This window comes from Tarenaya hassleriana, unplaced genomic scaffold (genome assembly GCF_000463585.1).
Source record: "Tarenaya hassleriana unplaced genomic scaffold, ASM46358v1 Cleome40, whole genome shotgun sequence".
In the NCBI taxonomy this organism is placed as follows: domain Eukaryota; kingdom Viridiplantae; phylum Streptophyta; class Magnoliopsida; order Brassicales; family Cleomaceae; genus Tarenaya; species Tarenaya hassleriana.
The window spans coordinates 887,520-897,016 of NW_010966882.1; the positions used below are offsets into that span (position 1 = coordinate 887,520).

At 38.3% G+C, this 9,497-nt stretch overlaps 3 protein-coding genes across 7 annotated transcripts; 1 reads left to right on the forward strand and 2 right to left on the reverse strand.

Annotated features, from left to right (window-relative positions):
* Window positions 1-387: 387 nt before the first annotated feature.
* Window positions 388-4,410, forward strand: LOC104824640 (diaminopimelate decarboxylase 2, chloroplastic-like). Of its 5 annotated transcripts, none has more exons than XR_773458.2 (10): window positions 389-1,177; window positions 1,445-1,619; window positions 1,785-1,934; window positions 2,114-2,275; window positions 2,365-2,550; window positions 2,662-2,784; window positions 2,879-2,968; window positions 3,205-3,364; window positions 3,440-3,477; window positions 3,589-4,410. XR_773458.2 is itself a non-coding variant. In XM_010556749.2 (8 exons), exons 1-8 carry the CDS (start codon window positions 663-665, stop codon window positions 3,283-3,285), a joined length of 1,482 nt encoding a protein of 493 aa, XP_010555051.1. In that variant the 5' UTR covers window positions 389-662; the 3' UTR covers window positions 3,286-3,498. The 5 variants fall into 5 exon arrangements, 1 of the variants encoding a protein (XP_010555051.1); XR_773457.2 differs by having other exon boundaries at window positions 3,602-4,410; XR_773459.2 differs by lacking the exon at window positions 3,440-3,477 and having other exon boundaries at window positions 388-1,177; window positions 3,617-4,410.
* Window positions 4,411-4,718: 308 nt separating this feature from the next.
* LOC104824641 lies at window positions 4,719-6,178 on the reverse strand. Its single transcript, XM_010556750.2, has 2 exons — window positions 5,857-6,178; window positions 4,719-5,747 (listed from the first exon to the last, which is right to left on the reverse strand). Exons 1-2 carry the CDS (start codon window positions 5,871-5,873, stop codon window positions 5,267-5,269), a joined length of 498 nt encoding a protein of 165 aa, XP_010555052.1. The 5' UTR covers window positions 5,874-6,178; the 3' UTR covers window positions 4,719-5,266.
* A 103-nt stretch (window positions 6,179-6,281) lies between these two features.
* Window positions 6,282-9,488, reverse strand: LOC104824642. The gene is made up of 2 exons (XM_019203863.1): window positions 9,390-9,488; window positions 6,282-6,952 (listed from the first exon to the last, which is right to left on the reverse strand). The coding sequence occupies exon 2, from the start codon at window positions 6,747-6,749 to the stop codon at window positions 6,423-6,425; it is 327 nt and encodes a 108-aa protein (XP_019059408.1). The 5' UTR covers window positions 6,750-6,952; window positions 9,390-9,488; the 3' UTR covers window positions 6,282-6,422.
* Between the last annotated feature and the right edge of the window lie 9 nt (window positions 9,489-9,497).

Genomic DNA, 9,497 nt, shown 5'->3' on the forward strand with positions numbered 1-9,497 from the left:
CTTTGGATTCAGTCAGAGGTTTTGGCCTTGGTTCAGTTCAAGAAAATATACTTCTATTTTCGGATAACGATTTTCGTGTTTTTGCAGCATACTAATACACAACGTTTTGGCAAGGATTAAGTTACGTTTCGTATTTCTCGTTCAGTTCAAGAAGGTGAGGTTTGTCATTTTATATCAAAATTGTGTCTCAGAATTTTTAATTACAAACCACGGAATCTTGTATTTTCGCCACGGATTCGGGTATCTGTGATATCCGACCAAACATGTCCAAAATCGATGATACCCACAAGTGATTCTAAAGTTTTTTGTTTTTTTTGGTAAACGTGATTCTAAAGTTTTGATCACGACAAAACATAATTTTCCCGATTTATATATCACGACCAAATATGATGATATTGTTGAATTCAGTACAACCATTCTTCGAATTGGCTGCAAGTTCGATTTGTGTCCCAACGGGTGTTGTAGGAATTTTGCATCGTCATATTATCTGATGCATTAATCGAATGCTGATTTTTTTTTGTGTGTTATTTTAATTTTTAAATACATATACAGTGTTTTTGGTAATTTATGACGTACAAGAAGGTTGTCTTTTGAGTAGGTTTTTCGGCCCATTTCCGTTCTGACGTAGTCAACGACGACATCGAAGCTCTGTGGCTCCACCAATGGCGGCGACTACACATCTCCTCTACCAATCTCCGATTCTTCCGAAAATCCAAGCTCAACACCAATTCACTCGGAACCCATTTCCCAGAACCCCCATTTTACCTCTTAAATCGAACCTCAAGCCCCTGAAACGCCTCTCCCTCAAAGCCGCCGTCTCCCATAACCCTGCAAAAACCCTAACCAGGGATGCTAATAGCGACCAGACAACCTCGTTTCACCACTGTTTCAAGAAATCCTCAGATGGGTTCCTCTACTGTGAGGAAACTAGGGTCCAGGACATCATAGAGAGCGTGGAGAAGAGACCCTTTTACTTGTACAGCAAGCCTCAGATCACCCGGAACTTCGAGGCGTACAGTGAGGCCTTGAAAGGGTTGCGATCAATCATCGGTTACGCGATAAAAGCCAATAACAATCTCAAGATTCTTGAGCATTTGAGGGGTTTGGGTTGCGGTGCTGTTCTTGTCAGTGGAAATGAGCTCAGGCTTGCTCTCCGAGCTGGTTTCGATCCGGCTAAGTAAGATTCCTTTTACCTGATGGTGTCTATTTTTCATGAGAGTTCTGGTTTTGCTGTTGGATTTGGTTCAATGCTTTTAGGTGAATGTTTTAGCTAGATCCTCAGGAGTTGGATTGATGATATACATAAGTATATATGTCATATATGTTTGGTCATCCGCACTTGTCTTGAAGAACTGGTAGTTGAATATATTTCTGTGTTCTTTTTGTTGTCTGGAATTAGCAGATCCAGTAGATTGAACTTGTCTTTCCTTTGTTTAACGGATAGGTGCATTTTCAATGGAAACGGCAAGCTCTTGGAGGATTTGGTTCTAGCTGCTCAAGAAGGCGTTTTCGTAAACGTTGATAGTGAATTCGACTTAGAGAACATCGTGCAAGCTTCGAGAATTGCTGGCAAGAAGGTCAATGTTCTGCTTCGTATCAATCCTGATGTTGACCCTCAGGTATGGCTCAATCTAAAGGCTTGAAATTCATCATTGTTATACACGGGCGTTATATGGAGGGCAATACAAATTATCTGAATTCATGGTCCTGTCTTTCAAATCGTGTTTTGCCCCGTCAATTAAGAGCTGGGATATGAGTAACTTTTGCTCTTGCTACATTTTCAGGTGCATCCATATGTGGCTACAGGGAACAAGAACTCAAAGTTTGGTATTAGGAACGAGAAGCTCCAGTGGTTTCTGGATGAGGTGAAAGCTCATCCCGAAGAGCTGAAGCTTGTTGGAGCACATTGTCATCTAGGATCTACCATTACAAAGGTACCTCAGCCACTTCGATTCTAGCACAGTATCCTATGATCATGTTTTATTTCTGTTTTAGTTTAGAGTACAAGATGTCAAGATCAATGGCTTTCTATATTCATGGTTCCCCGTCCCCATGTGTTATTTTGTATAGTCACACCATGTATGTGTGTATGTTTTTTTATTGTTATTAAAAGGTGGATATATTCAGAGATGCTGCTGTCCTTATGGTGAAATATATTGATGAAATTCGAGCTCAAGGCTTCGAAGTCAATTACTTGAACATTGGTGGCGGTTTAGGGATAGATTATTACCACACTGGTGCTGTCCTTCCCTCACCGAGGGATCTCATCGACACTGTAAGAACGAAATCTTGCAATTTTTTTACATGAAAACGCCTTGAAGTCAGCAGCATAACCTCTTGTTGTTCTTGGGTTTTTTTTTTCAGGTGAGAGAGCTTGTTCTTTCACGCGACTTGAATCTAATAATTGAGCCGGGAAGATCACTTATTGCAAACACTTGTTGTTTCGTGAACCACGTTACTGGCGTGAAAACAAACGGGACTAAGAATTTCATAGTGGTTGATGGAAGTATGGCTGAACTTATCCGCCCGAGCCTTTACGGTGCCTATCAGGTAAAAAGAACATTGAACACAAAACATCACTTGGAGATTGAACCTTCGAAAATTTTCGTCGAGTTTGTAAATTTGGACCATCTGATTCGTCTACATTTTTTTTATTAACAGCATATCGAATTGGTCTCTTCTCCGCCACATGAGGCAGAGGTTTCCACATTTGACATTGTCGGTCCAGTGTGCGAATCTGCCGATTTCTTGGGGAAAGACAGAGAGCTTCCGACCCCTTCAAAAGTGAGATAACACTCGGAAATTCACTCTATTCGATCTTGTTTGCCTCTGGAACCGGAATTTCTTGATGAACTGTGCTTTCTTGTGAACATCACAGGGTGCCGGTCTGGTGGTTCACGACGCGGGTGCATACTGTATGAGCATGGCGTCGACGTATAATCTCAAGATGCGCCCTCCTGAATACTGGGTATCGAAAAAAAAATCTCTTTTTTTTTTGTTGTTTCTCAGAAATGATGGAAAGATGAAACCTTTGTATTGCTTTTGACGTCAATAGGTCCTCGGGTTTTAACGTTTAGGTTCTTCTCCAGAATCTGTCATTGTGATTTAGCAGCAATTGTTGAATATAACTAGTAGTCTAGTATCTTGGAAGGGCGTCAATCATTTAGTTACATTTTTTTTTCTGCATTGTTATTTTTTTGGCAGGTTGAAGAAGATGGGTCAATCGCCAAGATCAGGCACGGAGAGGCATTCGAAGACCATTTGCGTTTCTTCGAAGGTCTTTGAGCATGACACCTCTGAGTTTTTTCCCCCCTCAGACTAGAGAGATTCCGAAGCAGAAGCATGTTATTGTTTCGAAATTCCAGTAAGTTTATCCGTTCTTATATCAGTTTGGTTCGATTTATTCTGGTTTAAGAATCGGAGTTTTTTCCTTGTTAAGGATGCCCTTTGAAGATCCTCCCTGATATGTTTATTCCAGTAAGTTTTTCCGTTCTTATATTTGCCCCGTCAAAATTGAAGATTTTATGTATTGGAAGAACTGCCCTTTGAAAACGCCATGCTTCTACACAAAAGCATAATGGAGAGTAGAACTCGGTCCTAGACCCGTATCTCTCAGGTAGCTGTCTGATTGACGCCCAAATGTCCGGATACCACGTGTTTTCCGACTGACGAGAACAAGGAGTTAAGTTGAGAAAAGAGGCGAGAAAATATGTATTCGAGACGAGATCGAGGCGTCGGAGACAAGACGAGACGAGGCGACTGTGACTCAGAGTGATGTAGACAAAAGTGAGGCGAGGAACACAAAACCATGATCCTAGACTATGGATGATTATAAGCATCGGAGACCCAGAGTGAGTGTTGCACAGAGTGAATTTAGACGACGGAGTTGAGATGGGTACTTATGGATAGGAGTGTCAATCGGGCCGGTCTGGCTTGACCTGACCTGAGTCCGCATTCAATCCGAAGGTTTTGAGTTCGGGTTCGGGTCGGTCCGATTTTTTTCAGGCCTATATAACTAAGCATGAAGTTCGGCTCTATATATTCCTGCTTCGGATCGGGTCAGGTCAGGTCGGGTTGGTCCGCATAATTTTCTTTGTAAATATCATTTTTTTCGTTTTTCTTCTTTAATTTTTAAAAAAATATTGGCGATTCGGGCCGGTCCAAACCGGACTTGAAGCCCGATTTGAGTCCGGCCCAAAAACCCGATTTTTTTGGGCTAGAAAACTTAGGTACGAAGTCCGTTAATTTTCGGGTTAGGCTTGCCGGACTTTGAGCCCCAGGCTTGGCATACCTAGTGTGGATAGGCTGACCGACATTCAAATCCAAAATTTGACTTCGCGTTGTTGCTGAACCTATAGTCATTCTGTCCATAGATGAATACTCGAATTTTGAATATTCTATTTGCCAATCGATTTGAATATTTGGGAAAACGGGTTTTGACATTCGTAGATCTGAGCCATCTGCATATTTCTTTGACTCTTCTTCATCTTCTAGGCTTCGACTTAGACAATGTCTAGCGATATGGGTCGACGTTTCGGTATTCAGCTCATGAATAATTTGGTTTGGTTCGGTTCTTTAGGTTTTATAAAAATATATACTGCTCGGTTATTATATCACATTCAATTCGGTTTCACTTACGGTTTTTATTAAAAAAAAATTAGATATTCTTAACAAATTTTTGATTATTTTAGATATTTTTAAAATTTAGTTTGGTTCAATTCTGTCGTAAAAAATTCAATTTTCTAAAAATAATATCTTTTGAAATTTTTTTACAGTTTGGATCGAAAAAATATCGTATCTTTTTTGGATCGAAAAAATATCGTATCTTTTTTGTTCGATGTGATTCGATTCTAATGAACTGTAACGAAATGGTCAACCCTATAGGGTTGTATCTTTGATATGTGATGATAATGATAAGTTGATAACATAACTAGCGAGTTTCCGCGGATCACTAGACTGTCTGTATCTTTGATTCTCGGATTGTTTTTGTGTAATTTTCAATTTGTCCCCTTATTTTATGGACTCTGATATATTCGTCCACATACTTTTGAAATCGTATTTTCGCTCCAAGGTTTTGTTAAAAATACATAGACGGATATGGATGCTAAATTGTAATGAACTGGATTTTTTTTTTGGTTAAATGTGATTGTATTAAACTCCAAAAGAATACATCAGTTTGTAAAACGGATATAGATATATACAAAAATTTGGATTCTCATGCACAAGTGGGCAAAATAATCAATCGTAGGTGATTCTAATTCATTTCCTATCTAAGGCCTTTCATCAAGAAGTACCAGTCCTCGAATAACCGAACGTGTTGGGCGTTACTTCCCAGCCGAACTGACAGTAAAAGAGTTCGCATCTGCCGGTCTAACTTGGTCCGTGCGTCTCGGATCGTTGTCACTTTTTCCTTGAATATCCGATCATTCCTCTCTTTCCATATCATGTCCACTGTCACGTGTGAGAGAATCTTGGAGATGAGACCTTTGTTTCGCTCCGACCCTCGATTTTGTCTTCCACTCCAACTCTGTACTTGGCCTAGATCCGATGGAGGGCTGTCATCACAGCAACCTGCGAAATGGCTCCAGATCGCATAGCTATAAGGACACTCGAAGAACAAATGAAAGTGACTCTCATCCTGCAATCCGTATAATTGACATACACTGTCAACCTGAACTCCCCACCGGCTTAGTCGATCCGTCGTAGGTAAACGTTGTAGCTTCACTTGCCAGAGCAGTAGAGACAACCTAGGAGTCGACAGGGTGAGCCAGACATCATTAAACCAGTCAACTTGTGCTCCCTGAGTTCTGATTTGTTGCCATGTTTGTGTCGATGAGAACCATGCTCGAAACTCACCATTTGCTTGCTTCCATAGTGTTAAGTCTAGTCCTTCTCTGTCATTGGGTGGTTCAATTGCCACTATCTTGATTTGTGGATGGCCTCGGATCGAGCTCTCGGAAAAGTCCATCTCCCCCTAGTGCAGCCTGCGCAACCGACGCATCTCGAGGAATTCGTAGTAGTCGCGGCCCAATTTCTCCGGTGAGGGTGATCAGTGGACCAGCCCCAGTCCAATCATCAAACCAGAAACTGGTTGATTTGCCATCTCTTATCTGCTTCTTAAGGAAGTTCCTGACTTTTGCTTTGATACTGATGAGCTTCCTGGAACCCAAGAAAATATGCTAGTCAGTTTGCAACTCCAGAAACAATCAGACTTAAACAATCAGACTGGATTTGCATCGTTGTATCGACGTATGGAATAAAAACTATGACGACGAGCCATATAAAATACAAGACATATGTATATCTTCGTTACAAATCCCCGTTTGTAATTTACTTTAATGGGATGAAACAGATGAGAATTTACAGATACACCGCCCGAAAAAACAAAACTTCAAAATGCGCCTTAAATTCGAAGCGATGCTCTACACCCCCTCATCAATCGTCCATCCGTTGCTCCTCCTCCAAGATTCAATCCTCTGCAACTTCAGCTGCTCTTTGAACTTGTTGATGAAATCATCAGCCTTTGCATCAACTCCTTCGTCTTCATCTTCGTCCTCGACGGCGGCGGCGTTTTCTTCTAACTGAGCGAAACCCGATTTCACGTCGCCTGACTGTCTCGGCCTCGGCTTCCTGGCGAATTCGCTCTCCGTCTGCAGTGGACTGAAAATCTCGTCGAGGGTCTTGCTCAGTTCTTTCTGCGGCGCTTCTCTTTCCTTTTTTCCGCCATCTGTATCTCTGGTTTGCTCCATTTCCGGTGAACTTGCGTGGGTTTCTTCGAGGCTTTGCTCTGTTTCCACAAACTGGGTCTCTGGTTCTTGTGGAAATTTATCATTTTGATGACGAAGATCGAAATGGGTGGTTGTTTCTGAGGGATTTATGTGGCCGTAGGTGGAGTCTGACGATACTGGAGGATTAGGATCAGCGGATTTGAGAGTATGAGTGAGAACTGGAGATTTTCCGACAAGTCTGAGGTGGTTTTTGCTGTGGTCGGGGTTCTTTTTCGGAGTTAAGTTCGAAGTGAGTGCGATGACTCCGATGGTGAAGTTGAGGACGAGGAACAGAAGAATGGGTGTCAACCAACTGTATATTGAAGCCCATATGGAGGGCATAATCGATATTTTATCCTCCATATTCATGGTTTCTCAAACACGAGAGAGAGAGAGAGAGAGAGAGAGAGAGAGAGAGAGAGAGAGAGAGATGGTTTGTGGGAGTGGGGCGAGAAGATGAAGATTTTTTTTCCCTGTATGTTCTTTTTTTCTGGTCAATGGGCATTGATGAAAATTGGCTTTTTGAGTCTCACATTCATTTACAAAAAACGAAAACTATAAAATAAAAACTTTTATATTCCTTTTCTTTGGCGCAGAACTTGTTTATTTGTATATACAATAATTTGTATATAAAAATAACAAAAAAATTATATGTATTTTTTCTATTCAAAATTTAAAAATATATTGACGTTCATGGTTTTATTTTAGTGACAACGTAACCATGGTTATTTCAAAAGTATTTAAACAGGGATAAAATAAAAATTACTCAAAAGAAAAAGTCGACAATATCCTTAACATTATATGCTTTGCATTATCCAAGAAAAGGAATATTTTCACAGTAGTTTCAATTTAAGATCCTATATTTATTTATTTTCCTAAACATCACAAGTTTCATATTAACACCCAATTACATGGAAAAATATGGGTTATCTTAAAATTGTCGTCTAAATTTTTTTTTATGACATGTTAATAATAGATGTGCTTGGTACATCAATAGAATTAAGAATAAGACAATTAAGAATAAGACTATTAGACAGAAAATATGTGTAATAGATACAAAAGAGAAGAGAAATATGTTTAAGATGGTTTAAATATGTATAACGTAGGTCGATGGATAACGTAGGTCGATGGATGTACCGTTAGAAAAGTGAAAAGTATATAAATGAGATTGAAGGGTAAGGAAAGGATAATAGATCTAAACTTACTTGGAAATGTATAATTAGGAATGATTTGGAATTATTAGAAATTCCGAAAGAATTAACGCAAAATCAAAATGAGTGAAAACGAAGAATTCGTACGGACGATCCCAAATAAATTTGGGACTAAGACGATGTTGATGTTGATGTGTTAATAATAGATATAGATTTTATTAAATTTAAAAATAATTTAGACCCTAAAATAATTCTACATATTAGAAAATTAATTTTTTTAAAATGTTTTATTGTAGTTGTGTAGAAATATTTTTTTGTCAAAAGTTGTGTAGAAATATTGGTATGCAGATATTTTTATTATGCTATTTAAAATACAAAATTTGGAGGTTTCCTTCTACTTCATTTGAGAATTTCATTACAAAAAATAAAGAAAAAGTATATTCATATCTGAAAAACCAGTTGATTAAATTTGTAGAAAATACAAAGGAAGTTATTATGTTTAGAAAATCAGTAATTGATTCGGAAAATAGATTTTGTGGTAGAATACAAATAACATAACATTTGGGGCTAATTTGTAAATTGTTGTAAAGGTGTGAGGTCGAGAATTCGAGATGACATGCAAAGGGTTTTGCAATACGGCTGAAGGGACATACGTTGTCGTTTGATTCATTGTCGCTATCTTCTCCCTTTGTTTCTTTCACTCAAAAATATTTTATAAATTTACTTCAGAAAAATAGTTTTTAAAAATAATATTTTAATACAAATGAAAATATTTTATAAAAATTAGATGAATACAATCCAGTAAAAATATGAACTAAAATATTAACTAATAAATCATGTATTTTTTTTTGTTTAGATTCACTTTGATTGTTTTTTAATTTAATTTTTTTATTTAAAAAACATTTAATATGTTTTTGGTATTAGATTGTGTTCCCTTCATGAGTCTAGATATTATTCATAAAAATTATATTTTTTTAAAAGGTTGTATGTTTCGATTATTCGTACATATTTTAATTCGATATTTCGATTTTAAATAAAATAATATGATTCAAATTTAGTTTCGATCAAACCACCAATTTGATTTCGGAGGATTAAATAGATTGAAGGCCAATTACACTGCTAGTTATAAAAAAACCAACCAACTAGCCATTGCAATTAAGAATAAACATGAAGTTCCATATCTGTTTGAGATCACATGCCATGTACGGACAACGAGGGGCAGTTTTAGAAATACATAAAATTCTGACATTAGTCATTTATTTTTAGAAATACATAAAATTCTGACAATAGCAATTTATTTTTAAAGAATAAAGCGGATAGCCTAAAATGTCGACATTCTCGCTTCTATTTTTCGACTTGGAAGACCTTCGTAGGTTAACTGCATCAACGACACTTTGATTTGCCGTTAACCATGTCGACACTCTTGGAGGATTAGGATCAGCGGATTTGAGAGTATGAGTGAGAACTGGAGATTTTCCGACAAGTCTGAGGTGGTTTTTGCTGTGGTCGGGGTTCTTTTTCGGAGTTAAGTTCGAAGTGAGTGCGATGACTCCGATGGTGAAGTTGAGGACGAGGAGAT

What these genes read in the sequence shown, in the direction of transcription:
- LOC104824640 (XM_010556749.2), top strand. Translation starts at nt 663, where the DNA reads ATGGCGGCGACTACACATCTCCTCTACCAATCTCCGATTCTTCCGAAA. An exon ending in CGAGGGATCTCATCGACACT is followed by an intron (nt 2,276 to 2,364) that starts GTAAGAACGAAA and finishes TTTTTTTTTCAG; the next exon opens with GTGAGAGAGCTTGTTCTTTC. An exon ending in AGCTTCCGACCCCTTCAAAA is followed by an intron (nt 2,785 to 2,878) that starts GTGAGATAACAC and finishes TGAACATCACAG; the next exon opens with GGTGCCGGTCTGGTGGTTCA.
- LOC104824642 (XM_019203863.1), bottom strand. Translation starts at nt 6,749, where the DNA reads ATGGAGCAAACCAGAGATACAGATGGCGGAAAAAAGGAAAGAGAAGCG.